The sequence below is a fragment of the Exophiala bonariae genome (genome assembly GCF_035927105.1).
Source record: "Exophiala bonariae strain CCFEE 5792 chromosome Unknown scaffold_26, whole genome shotgun sequence".
Classification (NCBI taxonomy): domain Eukaryota; kingdom Fungi; phylum Ascomycota; class Eurotiomycetes; order Chaetothyriales; family Herpotrichiellaceae; genus Exophiala; species Exophiala bonariae.
In genome coordinates this window covers 51,012-72,230 of record NW_027042501.1, presented here as the reverse complement: position 1 = coordinate 72,230, position 21,219 = coordinate 51,012, and the positions used below count along the sequence as shown (strand labels likewise).

Sequence of the window (21,219 nt, the reverse complement as noted above, 5' to 3'; positions counted from 1 at the left end):
AAATTCCATGCTTGTCCTTACCAGGCCTGGTACTCACTCGGTTCTACCTAATAATATCTAATTATATTGTTCTTTCGTACAATCCATTCCCAGGACAAGGGCATCCCTCATCTTACCAACCCAAACCCCAATATCTGCCTCGCGACCCAGAAGAACGCTCTGAACAGCCATCCAATCAAGCCCAGCGCGCCAATGAAGATGTTCAAGACCCTCATCGCAAAAACGCCCACAGCAAAGAACATCAAGAGGTAAACACTACTCCTGACACAGTCAAGCAGAAATCCACCTGTGGTTTCCTTCTTCGCCACATTAAGCTTGAGCTTTCCAGTCTTCGAATAGACGAATATCAGCGCCCAGAGTCTCCATGCGGTCGTGGCAATCACTTGACTCATTTGCCATGCTCGTTCTAGAATTTCCCAACCTAACTTCATGACTTGTGGATGGTTCCGGATCCACATCTTTGTGGCATTAAAGGGCACGATGATCATCTCTCCCATAACACCGAGACCGAGTGTTCCTAGACCGGGTACCTGCAGTTCCAAAGTGGAGATGCTGCTACCACTAACATTCCGGGTCTTCATCCCAGAGCATGTAATTGCGAGTCCCCGAGGTGTTAGGACCCTCAACCGTGGTCCGCTCACAGACCGCTGACTGTTGGAGATGCTGGTCTTGCGAGAAAATTCTTCAGCGCCAATCATTGGCGAGCTAGAGCTTCGCTGTCGGTTTTGTAGAGTATAGTTCGAGGCCTTCCCTCGCGAACTACCAGCCGCACTCATTGCTGCATTCAAGCCATCAGTACCACTTCCATCAGATGCGCCACTAGAACTTCCAGCTGGACTGCCAAGAGGCAGAGGTGACTCGGCTGGCGAATTCATGACGGAAGTGTTTGTATGTTGATATCTAGGACTGCTGTTGATGGATTTGAGAGGTGGTGGTTTTGGTGAGCGCTTAAATGCCGACTTGACGATAGCCAATCGACCAACAGTGAACTTTTCAGATGTGAGACTGTCTTTATCATGTTCATGTTCAGATTCTTCAATCTCACTACTGCTGCTTGGAGAAGCTGCTTCCGACCAGATGCTCTTCGTTGGACTTGTGCTCGGCGTCGAATGTAGGCTCGGATGACCAAGACAGCCCTCGTGACAGTCTCGTTCTTTGCAGCAATCTGGACAACATATCGAGTGGTCTCTTTCATCATGGGTAACCATTGAGCTGGAAGATTGTTTCCAACTCGTCTCATTCCTTCTTTCTTCTGGTACATTTGGCAGGCCCCTCCCGGTCGGGTGTGATGGTTTAGCGTTTTCTTCTTTTGAGGTGCCTCGGTTCTGGAGATCGTATGTAGGGATGACACTAGCGGTACCGGGATTGATATCCACGAGGCCGTGTTGGCAACGACTGCATTTCCTCGTCAGTCCGAGGCCGCCCAAAGTCCGTTCGTTCTCCCTTGTTGAATGTTGGTTCTGCGAGATGTTCTGGCCATGACTCATCGTCAGTCGGGGCTTCAACGGTTGTGGGATAAGGTGTGCCTCTTCTCGGTATGCTGCGGTCCACATCTGGCTGTCTGTACGGCCCAGGTCTCGATGTGTTGAACCCTCCTGACTTGTTGGGTATTGCTGACGACAGATTGGGCCCACTTGCGGTACCTCGTACATCCCTTCGGCCCTGATTGGCATCTGAGGGCGAGTCATGGCTCTTGGTCGAGTTCTTTGCAATGGGATTGATGTCATAGAACCTGTACTCGTGCCAGTGTTCATGGACGTGTCGTATGGGCGCACTAATGGATGTGTCGGGAGGGAACCAAAGCGCTCGTGGTTCATCACCCTATGAAGAGGTGGTGGAGGGCTTGGTCTGATACCATTGCGGACGGGTAGTTCCCGGTTCATAGACATGTTCGTGTGTGTGATAGTGGTATTGAATAGCTGGCTGAATGGATCTATCCGCTGAACGGGTTGTCTCACTTTCGAATTCCACGTAGGCATTGCTCTCGGACCTCGTGTTCCAGGTTCTGTTCCGACCATAGGAGGAGCTGCTTGGACTGGAGGATTGTCGTAGATAGGCACCGGCATTTCCCTCCCTCCTAATGGCCTTACTTGTCTTTGATCCTGATGTTCGAGTTGCTGGTGGATTGGCCGAGGTGTGCGGACGAATGGATATGCTTGATCGCCGCCGCGAGGGCCTTGAAGCTTTTGTTGTTTGGGAAGCGGCTGATTTACCAGAGGTCTGTGGATTTCTTTCTGCAGGCAGGACGAGCCCTGGTTCATCTCTTGAATCAACAACGATTGGCCATTGTTCATCGGCAGACATGGTAGATCTTTTTCTGCTAGAGGATGGCCAGAGATGTTTGAGATTTTTGAAGACGGGACGCGTGAGTCCAGGTTTGTTGCTCGTGGGCCTAAAAAAGGACTGGGTGTTGACTGTTTCGGTTCCTGTAAATGTTCGAATGATGGTCGCTCTTGAGGTAAAGATGGCAGGTCTTTGCCAACATCAGCTGGAGTGAAGTTGCGCATACTAGGCTGCTCTGGTGCGGAAGAGGAGCGGATGTCGTTTGAGAAATGCAACCTTCTCACAACAGTACCTGTACTTCCACCACTGTCATTTTGAGAACGATTTTCATCAATTGATCGGGTTGCTGGACTGCTTCCGACGGGCTTTCTTCTCACTTGGGGGCCGTTGTTCCCACCCAAAGGTGGTTCTAAATGTCCATTGGACGTTTCTGAAGTGTTGGGAAACATGCCAACGGCCCCAGGAGTGGGCCTGAGCTGGAAAGTAGCCACACTGTCATTGGGTCGTGGATGCAAGGCTTGAACCGGATGATAAGAAGTAGTCTGGTGGTCACCAGGAGACGACTTCACTTCATCAGAGTCATGGCCGAAAGTTTGGGGAGCAGAGTGGTCATGTCGCTGATATCCATCAAGTTCGCCAACAGGAGGAGTCTTGGTTGGAGACGGTTCTCCATGATCAAAACTGACCCATTGATCGCCCTTTTGTCGCCATCGACTAGGTAGGGGTGCAGTTTGGCCATGTCTCGCATGTTGCTGGTCAATCGAGCTGCTTGCACTATGCAAACCGGGTGTGATCACGCCCGTTCTCGGATTTGCGCCGCGGGCAAGCAGATAATCGTCTTTGTTGACCAGATGCTGCATTTCGAAGCCCCTTGATGGGTGACGATCGACTTCTGCAGAATACCCAGTTGTCGATTCTCGGATAGTGAGATGGGAGGGATCCGCGAGCCGAGAATTCACTGGTTCCTGTTGTTGACTGATGAAGATGGTGGTTCTTCGACTGGAATCAGTCAAGGGGATGGACGGGAAGCCCACCCCCGGTTGACTCTCACCTTTCGAGATGGATGATGCTTGGCCTAACTGCTTGGAGATCTGGGAGTTGTTACTCTGTGAATAATGGCGGTGTTCTGTTGCAGGAGTGCTTGATTCCCTGGAGTTTGTAGACACTCTTCTTCTGGAATTTATCAGTGAATGAATTTGGGATGTGGCACCACTGGGTATGCGATGTGAACGATGATCATTGACAGGTCCAGCTAGGGTTTCAACTGGGATACTCTGAGGAGAAGAAGTAATAGGAGGGAGGTTGATTGAAGAGTGGTATGCAAAAGAAGAAGACCTTGGAGACCTGGATGCCATTGTATAAGCGCTATGGTTGCTATGAGATGCACACGGAAGAGGTGGCAGAAGATGGTCTGTGCGGAGGCTCGCTGCTGAGGACGACGCCCCACGAAGGATGGAATGTTCACATGGCGGTTTCCCTGATTGCCGAACATTGTAATTTTGGGCAAGTGATAGGTCGGTAGTCTGCACCCTTTACAAACCAGGTCCGACCAAGGCACCAAAAATCTTCTGTAGCGCAAGTACGTACTGCAGCAAGAGCCAGCTGCTCCAGACCTAGAATCGACCACTCTCCCTCCTCTGCCTATCTGGCTGAAGATGCCCCCATCTTTGCGATGCAGCGAGATTGTTCATTCCCCCGGTCGGTACACTCATTCGCTTTTCCGGACTGACTGACCGCTTTTCAGGACTCATGGTAGTGCGTTCCCTCAGTTGAGCATTTGGGTTTCTGGAAGTAAAGTTGGTTGAAGCGCTCTTCCGAAGAGGAGATGCGGCGTGTGAGTAAACACCGAGACTGCCACCTTCACCACCCGAGGAAGTGGGCCGAAAATTTGGTTGACGAATGTTACCCAGTGGTCGCATGCTGGAGCCTATCTCAGAACGTTGGGCTGGAGATCGGAAGTCTGGAGTTGTAAGACGTTGGCGAAGATTGGAGTCTTGAGCTAGCCCATCTGGATCTGTATGCTGAGAATAACTGGGATTTGAATTGGTTTTGAAGCCACGGTTTATGACGAACATTGGAGTATATGTGTCGACAGTATTGTACTGAATATCGCGTGGAGCGCTGTATGATGCCTGCTCAGAGAACTGCGTACCCACATCTCTGTATAGTGGCTGTGTCCTTGGTCTGACAAATTTTGTATCATATTCATGGAGGACTTCCTTGGAGATGTAGGCTGTATCCTTGATTTGAGCGGAATAGTTGGACTGCAGCATTGAAAGTTGTAGAGTAGCGACTAAGATTAATAGAATCGTCTTGAAGATTGTAACACTTGGACGAGGATCTGATTGAGAGGTGGGCAAGAAAAGGCAGTAAATGAAGACATGGCCCGGACTGAAATAACAGAACAAACGAAGAGAGACAGGGAGAGGGTCCCAGACGGCCACCTCCCAGACATCTCTGACTGCATCAGGGTGGGCTCTGGACTGGGCTGATTCTGTTCCGAGGAGATTTGAGAGGAATTGAAGAGGTGAGGACGAGACAGGCGATGAGTCGACCCGAACGCGTTTGGCAGAAGGAGTGCTCGGCACAACATCAACGGAACTTTCGAACAGTCGGTAGTGTTTTTTCCGAAAGAATGTGTAGAAAGCATTCACAAGTGAGAGGAGGGAGAGGAAGTGGACGGTAAAACTGGCCTAGCTCAGTGGTGAGCAGTAAAATCTAGTGAGATGCGATGAGATTCTTACCAGCCATGATGTCCATGCGACACCTGGGACATCTCCAAAGACATCATCGTAGACTGGAGATGAGTTGGAGTTGGCCCGGGCGATGAGGAAGATGAGATTGAGACTAAATCCGATGGGAATAGCCCATTCTTTTTCTAATTGATCCCATCCATTGGATTCGATTTCTTCTGACAGCCACAAGAGGAAGTCGTAAGGATTGAGATAGGCTTTGATGCGTTCAAGCAGTGGTTGGCGCCTCACGTATTTCGGCATGATGAGGACGGAATGACAATCAACCGCAAACTGCTGCGGCAGACATGACCCTTCGCAATATGAAGAGAATATGCCCTGCAAAGTACAGGTCTGGAAAAGGAATGACTCAAAACTGTTACAAAGGGATGAGAGAATCTGTTGTCAATTGCACAAGAGCAGGCCGCGGATGACATTCAAACTGCGGGCAAATATGACCCCCTCCAAAGAGCAGGTTTGGCGATGGATCAACAATAATCCTATTTTGGATTAGTGGCTGCCGATAAGATAAGAAGCTGGGTACCTGGCAGGTACGCCGAGCGTGCCTTTCAACTTCCCCATCCTCATCCTCCAGCTATTGTCTTGTCACCGTCGAGCACTATATATTGAGGGAGTATTGGCGGTCCAGTCTCAAGCGTCCTCGCTCTGTTTGTGATTCTGGTTCTGGTTCTGGCTCCCTTGGGCTCTACCTCTCACTAGCAAGCCTCTCACGTCAACCATGGCTGCGCCAGCTTCCGCCTACAAGGTAACAGTGTTCCCTCATAGCGGGGAGCCATTGCTAATACCTTCATAGGACCGACAGTTCATTGCAGTGATAGGTGATGAAGAGTGAGTACTCCTAATACTATGGTATCCAGATCCGACATCTAACAATGGTTCACCAGCTCGGTGACCGGTCTCCTCCTTGCAGGTGTTGGCCACATCACAGATCCTCCCGACGCTCAGAAGAACTTCCTTGTCGTTGATGGAAAGACTGAGAGATCTTTGATAGAGTCTACGTTCAATCGATTTACAAAAGAGCGTAGCGATATTGGCATTGTCCTCATCAACCAACATGTTCGTCAAACAATCGACCATTCAAACCCCACCGAGCAGAACGCTGATTCAGAACAGGTTGCGGAACAGATACGGGATACTGTCGATAGATTTCAAGAGGCATTTCCAGCTGTCCTTGAGATTCCCAGCAAAGACCACCCTTATGACCCAGAGAAAGACAGTGTGTTACGACGAGTGAGGAGGTTATTCGGAGAGTAGTTCTACTGTCAACTGAATATGATTAAAGACGCCTGCGTCGAACTGTACCCTCTTATGACGGCCGCCGGAAAGTAGGAGGCGACTGCTGTCAACATTCCTCCCAACTGGTGATCGATTGAACTTGCATGGCATTGAACATATTACGGCGAAGTTGACGCTCTCGAGGCTCTGCTCGCCCACTCGGTGGAAGTTTGACATACTCACAGTACAAACATCGCTCCGGTCTACCATGACTACTGGCTGATCTTTTAGCCGCACTGCAGACGAAGGCCACATGGGTTACATTGACCCGAGATAGCAAAGGCCAGGAACGTCTCGCTTCCAGTAACCTACTTCAACAACTTTTTAGTTGTCGATGTTGGCGCTGTCTGTCGATTGTACGTCTTGCCATGATATGCCTCGACCAATGCTTGTGTCCACCTATAATGCTATACTCTAGACCTCAGCATTTGCAAGTGGACAATGTTGTGTGTATTGGGGATACGATATTCTCGTTATTGCATAGATCAGCAGCATCTTTCCGATCTATTTTCGTTAAACGTGTAGAGACCAACCATGATTGTCTATCTGTCTGGGCGCAGCCTCGCGAAGGCACAAGCGCAAGGCTGAAAGATACGGTGAAGTACAGTGCACTAATAGCTGCCAAGATCTGTAGCTTCAACGTCACGAAAGGCCGCAGGAAGGACATTCACCAGGAGGATCCCATCAAAGCTTGCATCTTGCAAACTCACGACAGATCAAGATGCGTTCGACAACACGGCTCCTAGCGACCGTGAAATCGGCATCCAAATACCTCGAACCCAACACCCCGACCGGACTAACAGGACTCTCAACCCATCCATCACCCCGACCCGCCCTCATATACACCTACAAACAGACACTCGCCAAGCTCAACCGACTCCCCTCAAGCTCTGTATACCGCCAGTCAGTAGAAGCACTGACAAAGAAGCGTCTAGCGGTCATCGAAGCGACAAAACCAGAAGGCTACGAAGCATGGCTTGGCCGAGTGCGCAAAGCCATCGAAGCGAACCCTGAAGCGTACAGCCAGTTCAAGGTCAGCGACGGTAGTCTGCAGAACGAGCGTGCGTTCGTCGAGGCGGTCGATGTCTGGGATGGGAAAGTCTCCAAGAAAGACTCGTTCCAAGAGGGCGCCAACACGTTGAAACAAGCCGAGGCCAAGGCACAGGCTGTCAAGGAAGATGCTGAACGGGTAGACAAGGAGGCGGTCTCGGGTGTGGCACCCAAGGTGGATGATCTGGAAAAGGAACCACCTTTGACGAGAGTGCAGTATGTTTATCATTGTTTGCAACATGAGCTGTGACACATGTGGAGGTTCAATGCTGATATGTTTTTTCTTCACCCTCTAGGATCGACGAGATTGAACAACAAATCGGTGCTGGTCTGATCGAAGAGGTCATACAAGTTGCCGAGGGCGAGTTGCTGCTCGTGGATGAAATGCTGAAATATCAGGTGTATGTATCCATTCCCGCCATACGCAACTCCAATTGGTGCACTAAGGAAATGCTAACTCAGTCCCACAGATGGGAAGACCTCGAGGAACAGATACCCTCGGGTCAATGGGAGTATTTTGAGCGTGGTGATCGTGTCTAGATGGCTTGAGAAGCTCGGGGCACCGGGCCATTTCTGGCTTGGTGTTCTTTGTATATATGATACCAGTAAAGAACAATACATGTGACCAAGCGATCAGTTCCCAATGTGATGTGGTTTCTATGCTAAGTTTGCCCGCTGAATGGGACGGCAGTTGTTACAATTGCAGAGCGAGGAGATGTCAGCACACGGTATCACTGGAATCCTTTGAAACGGATCTCGTCCCGTGGATTTTTATTCAGCCATGTCCTGGTGTTCGACGGAAAGAAATCTTCATGCGTTTTGTACCAAAGGTTTATCGTCTTCTTCCTCTCACTTATTCCATTCGACCTGTGCCTTTCTCTAGAGACAGTGCATCGACTCTGCATCGACTTCTCCATCTCCCATCGTCACCTCGCAGGGATAATATATACATCGGCACACCCAAGCAACACCGTCGCCTGACTTCCACCTCCGACCTTCGACCTCCCTCTCCCACTCCAAAACATTTAAAAAGGATTATCCTCCGGTGGGATCTCCCTAATCCAGTAGTCTCCAATGACCGGGATCTTTTGTAGAATATCGGTCCGCACCTTGGGAATGTCGCTGAAGAAGAACAAGGCAAACACGCCTGCGGCGACACCGAAGCCCGATGCAATGGAGCCATATCGTACAGCTTTGCCCACTGACATGCCCATCAGGTTGGGGATGTGTTTTGTTCTAGAGATTGGAGGTATTAGTTAGTTCATCATTTCTTCTCCTCTTCTTCTTCTCATAGGTTTCGTTCTTATGGGTGTGGTGAAGTAAAGGATGGGGAAGCTCGGGATGGGAGTTCAAATCGTACTTGGGTCCATAGGGTGAGATGTAGGTCTGGTATGTTGGTTGGGGTCCGTAGACGCGCAGAGGCGTGCGGCCCGAGGTCTGAAATCCTTCTTGCGAGGGCATCGTGGGGTGGACTCTGTATATGTGCTCGGTTGCTACAAAGTTGCAGTCAGGGAAATCCTGTTGAAGTCGAGGACGAAGCTTCTCAAAGCTCGCCCGGATCCTACGGTGACGTATTTTATCCGAGAGTGCAGCAAAGGCTTGGCATTGAGACCCCCAGCCTATGAGGAGGAAGGCAATTCTCACCTCCGAATTGATTCTAAGCTTCGGCTATACTTTTCTTATGATGAATAGTACGACAATGTAGTAATTATACCAGTTTGTTTCTCTGATAGCTGAAGACGCCCTTCCAATCCGGTGGGCTGAATGACTGGAAAGGAGAGATCCAGCTGGAATCAGGCCCAACTAGCAGGTCACACTGCTTTGATCTAAGGAATGAAATGAAGAAAGAGTTGTATAAGACTCATTATCGTCATAAATTCTCTTCTAGCAGATATGATGAACCATGAAGAGCATAGACCCATCACTTCCTACCAACTTCCTCCCATCTTTCCCTCGTCAACTTCAAATACTCACTATCAACCCATTCACCACCTATCTCAAACGTCTTTTCCTTGAAATCGTAAACCACAAAACCCAACTTCCCCAGCAATGCCTTAGACGACCCATTCCTGGGATCAACATCGGCCACAACCTCCAGTAGCCTCCTCTCCTCGAAGAAATACGCCAACACAGCGCGCAACGCCTCCTCCGCCAGACCCTTCCGCCAGTATTCCCTCGCCAACATGAATCCGATTTCCGTGTCCTGCCAGATCCCGCACTTCCCAATGGCAACCATCTCTGGCTTCAGGCAGATCACAAAATCCGTCACGCCATTCTGTGCGTCGCTCACCATCTTATTGACCCATTCTTCCGTCTGCGCGATCGACGTGTGCGGGGGTGTACTCCTAGATTCGTGTAAGTGTGACATACCCTATTTAGTCGTGCTTCGCTTTGCATTTTGTGCGTGTTACCAGTATCGCATCACTTCGGCATCGCGGAACGCCTCATGTAGACCTTGCGCATGCTCTTCCCTTGCTGCACAGAGGAGAAGTCGCGGTGTTGAGATCTCAATCCGTTGGTCGTCCTTGTCGCTCGTCCCGCCTGTAGATATCATCTTGGCATCATAAGTTTCGTTGATTATTCATGCCGTAAATTTTTTTCGAGAGCTTCCCTCAAGCGGCGTGGCTCAATTATGTTTAAATATACATCTCGTGTGGCAGTTGGTGGGCTGTAGGGGCCAATAAACTTTCTATTTCTCAGCCTCGCGCCACATGACTCATGCGTATCTTTTGAGTCACTTTGCGTTACATTCTTGTGCAACTGCGGCACGAAAATGCTTCATACGTAGAGAATTTTTGTTTTCGGGACTACGAGTTCATTGTCTAAGGATGCATACAATGCGGGCGCAGCATCTAGCGTGGAAATACCGCGTTGCGTTGGCTATGCGATGGTAAAGAATAGTGATCATCGCTAGAATTGACACTCTTCAATGTGGAATTGCTATTACGAAATCCTCGACCTTTTTACACGAGTCGGACGCCTGTTCTATATCGCAAATTGTCACTTGCTATCTACAGCTAACTATCTCTTGGTTACCGCGACCCGACGTATGTAATCTGCTCGGTTAATCCCCCAGCTAAGCCAATGGATCTTCCTCCACGACCTTCTCCTTGGTGCTTTAGTTCGTCTTGTGCTCCGAAGAGTCTCCGCTCGACGGTGTGTAGCTTTCTGCTTCGACGACCTCACTGGTCACCGCATGCCCATGGGTTTGGTGGTGTTGCTTCTCGATCTCCCGATTTCGGCCTTGGCGCCAGTGGAACTCTCCTATGTTCCAATAATTGCCCAGTGTCAGCCCAGGATGTCCCACCGTGAGGACAAAGACACAGATGACCATCATGACAGCCTCGAAGATCATGTAGAGCACTTCGTCATTGGCCAGGGCACCTTTGAAGCCTTCACTCAACTCGGCGACACGGAAAGAGCAACGCGCTAAGATGGTGGCTGTAGCGATGACGATTGCTGGTTGAGGAATGCTGTGTTAGCAGAGAAACAAAAGTCGATTGAAGATAGATGAAGGAAATGACCCACCCCAGATGAACATGCGGATAGCTTTCCCTCGTCTAAAGTCTTCGGTTGCGGGGTTGATTTTCGAGGGATTTTTACGAAGGTTCCACATAATGTGCAGGCAGAGCAGAGAGAATGCCGTTGTGGCAGCCACTTGAGAACTCAGGCCAGCAATCATGATATTAACGCCCATATTACGCCTTTCGTGCGTTTGGGCTGTTGAGGCGATCGCACCTCCAGCGGCTTGTAATACCAAGGAGACAAAGTCGCATAAGATGAACGTAAGCGTGATCGTCCGGCCTTTGAAGTAGCACAGACCCTCTCCGTAGATGGCGAGGAGGCGAGACAGGGAAAGGTACACGGCGGCGCTGAAAAACGCGGGAGCTAAGGTCAAACAGCAGAGATACATGATAAACCACGTCTGAGTGAAGACGTTGTAGTGTAATCCGATGCGACCGCCATAACCAACTACTTCAAGGATAATTCCCAGCACCAATGCTGTAGAAAATCCCCAAGTGCGGTGGCGCCAACCGAGGAATGCCTGGGCGACAAGGCCGATGAAGAAGAGAGCGACGAATAGAGCGTTGGCTGCGACATTTGGCAGGTAATTGAGGTAGCCCCAAGCTACTATGCACTCGTGATATTGTGCACAGTTATCGGGTATCGAATAAATTCTGGTGGACATGACGGAAGATCGAATGCTGCTAAGGAAAACTAAACAAGAACACGAAATTGTCAAGTACGAAATGAGGAAGACGTGTAAGAGGGGGGGAACACTTGGAGAGACGCCGGTATATGAATAGGAAATTCAGGTATCAGGCAACTCTGTAAATATACTTATATACGAGTACGTGCGCCCCGAAAGCATGCCAACAACGGGTTTGCGCCGGGGGGGATCCGAAGCTAGAATTGATCCAATTGGCGGGAATACGTCGATGAGCCTATCAGAAGACCGATATGCGAGCAAAGTCTGAAGCAAAAGACCGAGAAGGAGACAAGGCTATTGACGAACCAGAACCCCGGTTGGGCGCTCTGCCGCTACATACCTAAGTAGCCTTGCGGTGTCCCACACACGTGGTTAGTAGGGCTTCAAACGCACAATCTGTGCGCGCGCCAGCGGGACGGGGAGCAATGATGGCCGTGCTGTACTTGTGAGCTCCGCACTGGAGATAATGAAATACAAGACGGCTAAAAGGGACAATCACGGAGAGTAGAAAAATTGGCTTGTGAGAGTGGAGATGAGATGGTTGAGCAGAGTTCAAGAGGATCAGGACAACATTTGAAGGACTACTTCGTAGAAGCACTTGAAGCAGCGGAGAGCGCCAAGAGAAACACCGAGACTAAGAGATGGCGCTTACTGAGATTGGTTAGTGTACCGCCACTTAATTCGTACTACGGTCTGAGCATCAATCACATCGTGAACAGGTTAGGAGGAGTTTCTACACCAAGTTCTTTATCCCTCAGGTACCTGAGGGACTGTCAAATGCATCAATGCTCCCTTGCTGAAGATAGCACAAGTTATGCTGGAAAGAGCAAGACTCGAACTTGCATCATGAGGCTCCCCCGGGCCGGCAGGCATATCTCCGATCCCTCATTTCTAATATCTCATGCCACCCTATGAAATTCTTGGTCATCTCAACTCTTGTGTGCACCACCCAAACGAACGCTCACTTGTTAAGCACGCCTGGATGCGAGGTATTGCGTCGGTCATTGCAGATAGACTTCGACTATTCAGAATGTCGACCGCTGTCGCGATGAGTGAAGATGTCGGAAGTACCACCTTCAAGCGCGTCCGGATTCTTGATCAAAAACAGTCCAAATATGGCTGTCGAACGTGCAAGTAAGTGTAAAGCAGGCTCCAATAGTTTCTACTATTTTAACTCCAGACAAGGCTGCGCAAGATCAAGTGCGATGAGACCTTTCCTGCGTGCCTCAGGTGCTCCAGGTCGGGTCGAGTTTGTGCAGGCTACAACCGGACTTCGCGTAGCAAGCATTCCAGCCCTCAGGACCAGAAACAGCAGCGGGCCCGCGACCAGCAGCCCTTGACCCTCTTTGAGGCGGTCGGGAGTCCCCCCTGGTATCAACCAGAACAGCAATCAATGGTCCACCTGACCCTAGCCCTTTTTGCCTTCGACCCTCACCAATGCCCAGGCAAAACCAGTGTAGAACTTTCATATGTTCTCCTCCCTCAAATCACCACCACACCCCAGGTGAATGCTGCAGCGGCAGTTCTGGGGGCTGCTTACGATAAGTGCATTCTACGCCGAGGTGGACCCCAAGACAACCAACTGATCGCGAAACTTTCTGTAAGCGCCCTCCGTCAAGTGCAGCTTGAGCTTCAACGGCCAGACCCCGAGGTAGTCCCTTTGCTTCTAGCTGTCATTCTCCTCGCTGCCGCCGAAATCGTCCAGCACAAGCGAAGGGATGCATTATGCCACCTTCTTGGGGCATTTAGTATGTTCAATTTTGAAAGTCCAGGTTCTCCCAAGTTAGAACATGAGATAATGATAGGGCCACTGGCCCCAAGAGGCCCGGTTGAAGGCCTCGGCCCCGTTCAGGAGTTTTTCCACAATCTCGACTATCATATTTCTATGTTCGCATGGGGAAGACCGCTTCGATTCTCCCACTTACCAGTCAGCAACCAGATGCTGTACCCTACCTCGGTCGAAGATCTTATCTCGGGGCATGGTACTCTCCAGCAATGGAGTCTGCATTTCATCGCCGAGGCATTGTCACCAAAATGGGCAGAACAGATTGACTTCCCCTCATCGCTGGTGGTGCAGCAACGTTATATGGTTGCGTGGCTGAAGCGTTGGCTACGTACCTATACATTGGTGTTCGAGACTCAGATGAGCTCACAAAAGTCTCTTTCTCAGACAGCGAACTTCAGGATCTTAAAAGCCCAAACACTCGCCATGTTCATTGCTGTCGCCAACGTTAAGCCGCCTACTCAAGTAACCTACGATGCCTATGCACCACAGTTCGAAGAGATCCTCCGCTGTGCCGAATATGCCCTGATTCCAGACAGATCAAACACTCCCGACACCTTAAATCACCCTCTACCCCGGTTTTCCCCTGTCCCGGGAATCATTCACCCTCTATATTTCACCGCCCGGAAATACCGCGACTCCGTTGCTCGCCGCCGAGCGATCCACCTCCTCCGCCATGCAGGTATCGAGGGTCCCTTTCATGGCGACTTCGAAGCCCGAGTTGCTGTACGACTGGTGGAGATTGAGGAAGGTCGGAGGCCCTTCAAGCCTATACTATCCCCCAGTGAGATATTGACTCCAAGTGATATCGAGGATCGCAAACGCGTTTATATCTGCTGGATTGAGGAGTGGCTTGAAGACGGAGGCTCTGTGCCGGAAATTCCAGTGGGTGCAAAAACACGCCGGTGGATGAAATTCGTTCGAAGGAGGGGAGTGCCACCTACAGATCAGAATATGAAGCAGCTAGGAAGTGGGGCATCGCATTTCGAGAAGTACCCAGACGAAAACGAGATGTGGGAGATTTGGGTTGAGATGGTGGAGGGGCCGTAGTGATCTGGGGAGATGGCCATTGCTGAGTGAAGAGACTATAGTGCTCCATTTTATACCAACATTGAAGTCGTAGATGGATCGGCCGCAACTCCTGCCGCTGTTCCAGGCAGGCCGATTTGATATAATGAAAACCCCCAACGCATCTACCACTGGCTGGGTGCGCCAGAACTCTATGAGGAATGCTGGCATCACCAAATATGGATTCTTTGAGATTTTTAGCACTGCGACCGAAGCGCTGAGATATTTCGCAGATATATTCAACCTACTTATTGGAATCGGGCAGGCGGTCAATATGCACACCAAGCAAGGTTCAATCATGTCAGCAATGCCAATAACAGAGATGAGGTACCAGCTATGATACATTTTTGTACAATCTCCATACTTACGTAGGCCATATGAACCAAACATCTAGACACCAAAGAATGCCCAGGCTTCCATAATTCCAACACCCGTCATGAACGTAGTCTACTAGTCCCAGAACGTATCTCAACGATTCTTCTCCGGCGGGCGCGGATCTTCGTCCACAACATGCGCGCCCCAAAGCTCTAGCGCATTCTCTCGGAATAACTTTTCGACGCGCCTCTCATCATCCGCACACCATTCAAAGCACTTTTCGATGAAAGGTACAGGATCGATATTGTCAAATCTCGTATGTGGCCAATCGGTAGCATAGATGACACGCTCTCGGTGGTCCTTGATCAGTTCTCGTGCAATAACACCAAGGTCACGTATTTCGGGGTCCTTCGAGAGTCGGTACGGAGCTGAAAGCTTAACCCAAGCATTTCTCTGCAAGAGGCGAGTGAGAGATTCAAATCCGTCCAACGAATATGGATCGAGCGGACGAGACGGGTCATATGCTGGTAGATTCGGCCAACCGAAGTGGTCGATGCAGACAAAAGGATCATCCAAACTCGGAAGGATCTTTTCCAGCGCAACAAGCTGCTTCATTGGGATGAAGAGTTCGAGCACCCAATCCAGCGGCTCTAGAAGCGCGACATAGCTTTCGATTTCCCTGTGAAGCTCGATCTCTGAGAGTTCTCGACCTACGGAGACGAAATTCAGTCGCGCGCCACGCACGCCCAGTCCGTGCCATTCTTGCAACGTTTCGATGCTGGTTGTCTTAGGATCAATGCCGACGATCGCACGGCCGCGGCTGGGCCCGACTTCTTTCAACGCCTCTAGCATACACGAATTATCATTGCCGTAGATTGATGGTTGCACAAACACCATGTTCTTGATGCCCAACGCAGAATAAAACGCCTTTGCATCCACCAATGTATGGGGATGAGGCGTATACTGCGCGTCGACATCGAGTGGGAAATTCTGGGGATCGACCACATGCATGTGGCTGTCCCAGGTGCCCCGTGGAAGCGAACGTGATAGCGTCGACTGTTTACTCCTTAGGCTGTAGCTTGTGCTAGATCTGGCAATGTTGTAGACATTCTTGCATTGGCGGGACTTGAGACGCCTGCAATTTTGGGCGATATGGCTGCTGAACTTCATGATGACTCTGCTCTTTCACCATCCGAAATCTGGAATCTCTTCCAACATCATGGTTGATCGATATTAAATTCTTTGTTCAGATAGCAGAATGGTTGGTTCTGCGGTATCGGGCGCGTCATCGGCTCGGAGTGTCGAAGCCCCGGTGCCACCTTCCAGGGATACAATGGCGCTCCTAAGACTCCCGTTTGGCTCGGCCTACACGTGCCCGAGGCCTTGACTGCCTCCCTATCGGGCTACGTTGCCCCGGGGAGTCCTTACCACCTCAATATGACCTGGGTACCGGTATTCTGTTCTCTTAAGCAACACCCAGACAAGTCGGTGACTGCGCAGTGCCTACAGAGTAAATGTTTGAGATGCACTTGAAGCTTTGACTTTGTGCTTCTCACCATTGTCATTGTTTCTGACTTGGAGTTTGGAGATCAGAGATCTTTCGGTTTTGAAGCCCCGATTCCTCCTGGCAAATCGTGGAGCTGTTTAAGTTTCCCACACTCTATATCTTTCCGTGTCCACCTGGAATTCCAGAACCCAGAACAGACTTCACACTGTCAGTGATTGTGCGCTGTCATTGTAAGGTCTCTGTGCCTGCTAAAAGTTGAACTTTCTTCGAACTTGAATTGTCGAGATAATTTACTCAAGTTCCAATCATTCAGGCTGCACAGGTTGTCCTGACGCTATTCTTTGTGAGTATCTTCGGTCAGTGGTTTCAGGGTGATTCATGGCAATGATGGTCGTGATGTGGGCTGGGGAGTACAGGTAAAGGCTTTTTGGGCAGGCCCATCCAGAGCGTGCTGGACCACTCTTTTTTGAGCTGCTACTCCAATCAATAATTGCGGGTTTCGAGAATGGCCTTTCAAGAACTCCCCACGATTTGATCAGATCAGATCATTCCGAGAAGGTACTGTCCAAACGAATACGAAAAGCTCCAAGGGATGGTGGAAGCACTAGCGGCTCGCAATGCATGGAACTGATTACCACCACTCCTTCGTTTTGGTGCTTTGCATACCAGCGAGTTTAAGTGAGCCTTGACCGCATCTAAGCAACACTAACCGGACCCTAACTGATGCCCTTCTTGCGAGTCTGCGACGGGCATATTGTGCACGAAAATTTACAGGAGGGGAATCGTTGATGGCACAAGGTCTCGAGGCTGACTCGTTGTATACGAAAGTTGCTGGATGCATAACTGGCAGGAATGGTTTGCAGTGTACTGTCTATTGTCACTCAATCACCAATTTCATTCCATGATGGCCTGGTCACAACGAATGTTGAGCCACGTGCTACAAGCATAAATATGAGATCATTGGCCTTCATATCCTGCTTCTGGTGGTATGCAGAGTAATGGACACTTCTTTTGCTCTGACGACCGACAAGACCGACCGAGGAATATTACTACCGTGCGTACAATTATCTTCTTGGGATGAGTCACGCGATGAGTGGTAGCTCAGGCGAAGGGAAATATTCGGGGAAGATGCCATCCTCAAGACTAAGGTCAACAATCCCCTGTCTAAGAAGTCCCGCGAATGCGCAATCTAAGGGAGGAGGGATTGTTCTCTGGCTAGGGATATTATAGCCGACGTCGCCCATCAATATGAAGTCGAGATCCGGTGGACAGAATGCGCTGGACTAGAACCGCCATTGTTTCATTAGTACACAACGAGTTAAGCAGAGGCGGGAATATCAAGGCAAACTCCACCAGGCCCCCCTTCCAATGTCTGTCTGGTTATTCATTCTTCGCAGCATCCACAGAATTCTAGGAAGAGCGACCTACAAGAGGTTCGCATTCGAGTGCTAGTGGATGAGATATAGTCAATTTGGAGTAGTGACATCACATTCGGTGATTGCCTGCATGCTCGTACTTCCAGGATCGTTGCTTGAACATCTTTCTCCAGGCTCGGACTACTCGAAGCGGGTATGCCGAATACCGGGATTGACATTTTCATTGCCGCAGTAGCCGTGCCGCAAGCTTTACGGGCTGAAGCTTTGTCTAAGGCAGATCGTCATTCTGGGCCTGAGGGTGCCTCGTCAAGCACTAACGTTGATATGCTTACCTACTATTGGCACAACAACAAGAACTGGCAAGGATGTCAAGCCTTTCGGCCAAGCAGCCTTGGTCGCTCCACAAGCCCTTCATTGCAACGTCGATCCGGAGGCGACCCGTTGATCACCAAGACATCTTCCCCGTTCAACCTCTAGCCAAGGGAAATGGAGACCGACTCTAGGCCTTGTCCACCAACAGAATGTTTTGATAAACTGGGGAGCCAGGGATGTGCGCCAATCCGCGGTATTCAAACCCTCAGTATGAGCATTATCCTCGAGGGATAGGATTATGAATGCGTGACTAGAGGCGTGAGCTCTCTCGCTGCGTCATGGAACTTCGAGGTTGATAGCCTGATCAAGGATGATCGATGATGAGAATGGAATCCCCACAGTCGCATTCATCAACATCTCACATGTTTCCCCGCCTGGGGTTGAGGTTGAGCGGAATTTTTAAATCGCAAATATTCGCACTTTTCGTCCTGCCTCATCTCCTCATCATAATCTGATTCAATTCTCGACGAGTATCCTGCCATGGCCTCCAAAGAGCAAAATATCAGCCCAGAGGCGCCCGTCCAGTACGTCCAGACACTAACAAGTTGGGGAGCAATTCTGACAGTTTGTAGCGACGACGAAAAATATGTTGGAGAGAAGGAGGGCATCACTCATATTAATCTGGAGAACAGTACCGCAGCAAAGTAGGTCACTGATAGTGGTAATGGGCAGACGACTAACAATAATTCAGGATCAAGAATCCTCTCGCTCACCTATCTAATGAGGAGGTGATAAGAAATGTGGAAGACTTTGCGAAGAATAACGACTTTAACGATATGGCACCTCTTCTAGTGAAAGGCGCGCTTGTTGCCAAAGATCCACCAGCTTTCGAGTCCGTACCTGGACTCACTGAAGACGAGAAAGAGGCCATTCGAAATGAAGTCTTGCACAAATGGCGCCAGCCAAGGTCACTCTACTTCACTATCATTCTTTGCTCAATCGGCGCCGCTGTTCAAGGTTGGGATCAGACTGGCTCCAACGGTGCTAACCTGTCATTTCCTGATGCGCTCGGTATCCCGGTTCGCGATGAGATTGACGGGGTGCCAAACCCCAACGCTGCTCGAAATCAGTGGTACCAGGGCTTGATCAATGCTGCACCATATATTGCCTCGGCATTCCTGTAAGTCTCCCAGTCTGGTGTTGTGAAGACCATGAGTTGATATTCCACAGTGGATGCTGGTGCTCCGACCCTTTGAACAACTACTTCGGTCGTCGCGGCACTATTTTTGTTTCTGCTGTCTTTTGTCTCCTGGCTCCTATTGGCAGCGCTGTTGCCCAGAGTAAGTTTGTTCCCCTTGATTCGTTCCTTATATCTGATCGAATGTCAAGCATGGGAGCAACTTTTGGTTACTCGTCTCCTACTCGGCATCGGCATGGGCTGCAAAGGTTCAACAGTACCCATATTCAGTGCCGAGAATGCCCCAGCAGCCGTACGTGGAGGATTAGTTATGAGTTGGCAAATGTGGACTGCATTCGGTATTTTCTTGGGTACCTGCGCCAATCTGGCGGTCAAAGACACCGGAGCTATCTCCTGGCGACTCCAATTTGGATCTGCTCTTCTTCCAGCCTTACCACTCCTCATTGGAATCTACTTTTGTCCTGGTAAGCACAGGGAGTTCTCCATCCGTCCATCCAAACATGTTGTCTCTTACTGAACCATATTGAAGAATCTCCTCGTTGGTACATCAAGAAGGGATCTTATCGCAAAGCATACCAGTCCCTGAAACGTCTCCGTAACACTGAACTCCAAGCCGCTCGCGACTTATATTATATTTACTCTCAACTTCAGATGGAAGCAAACTTGGTTCCAGGACAAACCACTTATGTCACTCGTTTTATTCAGCTCTTTACTATTCCCCGTGTCCGTCGGGCAACATTGGCCTCATTCACTGTCATGATTGCGCAGCAGATGTGCGGAAGTATGAGCCCCTTACAACGATGAAAACCATGGCACATGTACTGATGTTTTCTAGTCAACATTATCGCCTTTTACAGTTCTACGGTGTTTGAACAGGCTGGTGCATCGGTCACCGAATCGCTGCTTGCATCATGGGGATTCGGGCTCGTCAACTTCGTTTTTGCTTGGCCTGCGATCTGGACTATCGATACTTTTGGTCGACGGTCGCTGCTCTTGTTCACGTTTCCACAGATGGCGTGGACGCTTCTTGCAGCCGGCCTTTGCTATCTTATCCCGGATACAAGTTCAGCACATCTCGGCCTCGTGGCTCTATTCATCTATCTGGTAAGTCCTAGTCAGAATCTCAAAGCCGACATTCGCTAATCCCGTTAGTTCGCCGCGTTTTACTCCCCTGGTGAAGGTCCTGTCCCATTCACCTACTCCGCTGAAGTTTTTCCACTGTCACATCGCGAGGTCGGAATGGCGTGGGCAGTTGCAACTTGCTTATTCTGGGCAGCTGTTTTGTCCATTACCTTCCCACGTATGATTTCAGCCATGACTCCAACTGGAGCTTTTGGATTCTATGCAGGTCTGAATATAATTGCACTGATCATGATCTTCTTGTTCCTGCCAGAGACCAAGCAACGCACTTTGGTAAGTCGTTAGTCGACGGAATTAAAATCGTTCCGTGTTAATCATTAGTATAGGAGGAGCTCGACTACATCTTCGCTATCCCAACTCGAACATTCATGCGCCACCAAGTAGGCACAGTCCTTCCATGGTGGATCAAATCACAAGTCTTGCGTCGCAAGATTGGCCCATGCCCTTCTTTGTGGTCTTTCGATGGCCATGTCGACAATGACAAGGAATTTGTCGAGACAATTCGCCGCCAGAGCGAGGCCGTTCAGGGCCGACGTCGCAGCAGCATTGCTGACAGGATCACGAATCGGTTCTGATCTACCCAGCCAGATCATAAATGGAGAGCAAACGGAGATTTTAGGTGTCAATCACGGTGAAGGGCTGTGATTTTGTTCGAGGAGCCCTTGAGTCCTGGACCGTGAAGAATAGAAGTAGTCTGAAGCAAGCATGTGCATGACGTTGAGTTGTACGCTTAAGAAGACCTAGAAGGCCAGTTTAGAAATAATGACCAAAGGCCAGATTGTCAGATATCACACCCAGTCATTGGATTCTAATGTCGCTTGGAATTTACATGACAATAAGTATGCCTTGGTCAGAATACTCAATGTTGCAATATAAGCAACACCAACAAACTCAAGGCCATCAGCGAAATAGATCCATATCCCCCAAAAGCACTGGTCCCGCTCTCAAA

General features: G+C 49.8%; 9 protein-coding genes across 9 annotated transcripts; 3 read left to right on the top strand and 6 right to left on the bottom strand.

Moving 5' to 3' along the window:
• Positions 1–107: 107 nt before the first annotated feature.
• LTR84_006730 (uncharacterized protein) lies at positions 108–3,523 on the bottom strand (the record flags this gene model as incomplete). The annotated part of the gene is made up of 2 exons (XM_064850288.1): positions 108–3,389; positions 3,515–3,523. The coding sequence occupies 2 exons, from the start codon at positions 3,521–3,523 to the stop codon at positions 108–110; spliced, it is 3,291 nt and encodes a 1,096-aa protein (XP_064702770.1).
• A 373-nt stretch (positions 3,524–3,896) lies between these two features.
• LTR84_006729 (uncharacterized protein) lies at positions 3,897–5,279 on the bottom strand (the record flags this gene model as incomplete). The annotated part of the gene is made up of 2 exons (XM_064850287.1): positions 3,897–4,976; positions 5,028–5,279. The coding sequence occupies 2 exons, from the start codon at positions 5,277–5,279 to the stop codon at positions 3,897–3,899; spliced, it is 1,332 nt and encodes a 443-aa protein (XP_064702769.1).
• A 475-nt stretch (positions 5,280–5,754) lies between these two features.
• VMA7 (H(+)-transporting V1 sector ATPase subunit F) lies at positions 5,755–6,290 on the top strand (the record flags this gene model as incomplete). Its single annotated transcript, XM_064850286.1, has 3 exons — positions 5,755–5,781; positions 5,830–5,864; positions 5,921–6,290. The coding sequence occupies 3 exons, from the start codon at positions 5,755–5,757 to the stop codon at positions 6,288–6,290; spliced, it is 432 nt and encodes a 143-aa protein (XP_064702768.1).
• A 742-nt stretch (positions 6,291–7,032) lies between these two features.
• Positions 7,033–7,901, top strand: LTR84_006727 (uncharacterized protein; the record flags this gene model as incomplete). The annotated part of the gene is made up of 3 exons (XM_064850285.1): positions 7,033–7,577; positions 7,658–7,762; positions 7,832–7,901. The coding sequence occupies 3 exons, from the start codon at positions 7,033–7,035 to the stop codon at positions 7,899–7,901; spliced, it is 720 nt and encodes a 239-aa protein (XP_064702767.1).
• A 485-nt stretch (positions 7,902–8,386) lies between these two features.
• On the bottom strand, positions 8,387–8,822 carry LTR84_006726 (uncharacterized protein; the record flags this gene model as incomplete). Its single annotated transcript, XM_064850284.1, has 2 exons — positions 8,387–8,597; positions 8,722–8,822. The coding sequence occupies 2 exons, from the start codon at positions 8,820–8,822 to the stop codon at positions 8,387–8,389; spliced, it is 312 nt and encodes a 103-aa protein (XP_064702766.1).
• A 460-nt stretch (positions 8,823–9,282) lies between these two features.
• On the bottom strand, positions 9,283–9,729 carry LTR84_006725 (uncharacterized protein; the record flags this gene model as incomplete). The annotated part of the gene is made up of 1 exon (XM_064850283.1): positions 9,283–9,729. One exon carries the CDS (start codon positions 9,727–9,729, stop codon positions 9,283–9,285), a length of 447 nt encoding a protein of 148 aa, XP_064702765.1.
• Positions 9,730–10,479: 750 nt separating this feature from the next.
• LTR84_006724 (uncharacterized protein) lies at positions 10,480–11,550 on the bottom strand (the record flags this gene model as incomplete). Its single annotated transcript, XM_064850282.1, has 2 exons — positions 10,480–10,820; positions 10,890–11,550. 2 exons carry the CDS (start codon positions 11,548–11,550, stop codon positions 10,480–10,482), a joined length of 1,002 nt encoding a protein of 333 aa, XP_064702764.1.
• Positions 11,551–14,890: 3,340 nt separating this feature from the next.
• On the bottom strand, positions 14,891–15,907 carry LTR84_006723 (uncharacterized protein; the record flags this gene model as incomplete). Its single annotated transcript, XM_064850281.1, has 1 exon — positions 14,891–15,907. The coding sequence occupies one exon, from the start codon at positions 15,905–15,907 to the stop codon at positions 14,891–14,893; it is 1,017 nt and encodes a 338-aa protein (XP_064702763.1).
• Positions 15,908–18,472: 2,565 nt separating this feature from the next.
• On the top strand, positions 18,473–20,845 carry LTR84_006722 (uncharacterized protein; the record flags this gene model as incomplete). Its single annotated transcript, XM_064850280.1, has 9 exons — positions 18,473–18,516; positions 18,565–18,636; positions 18,684–19,112; positions 19,259–19,272; positions 19,322–19,594; positions 19,660–19,911; positions 19,966–20,234; positions 20,283–20,543; positions 20,597–20,845. The coding sequence occupies 9 exons, from the start codon at positions 18,473–18,475 to the stop codon at positions 20,843–20,845; spliced, it is 1,863 nt and encodes a 620-aa protein (XP_064702762.1).
• Positions 20,846–21,219: the final 374 nt, after the last annotated feature.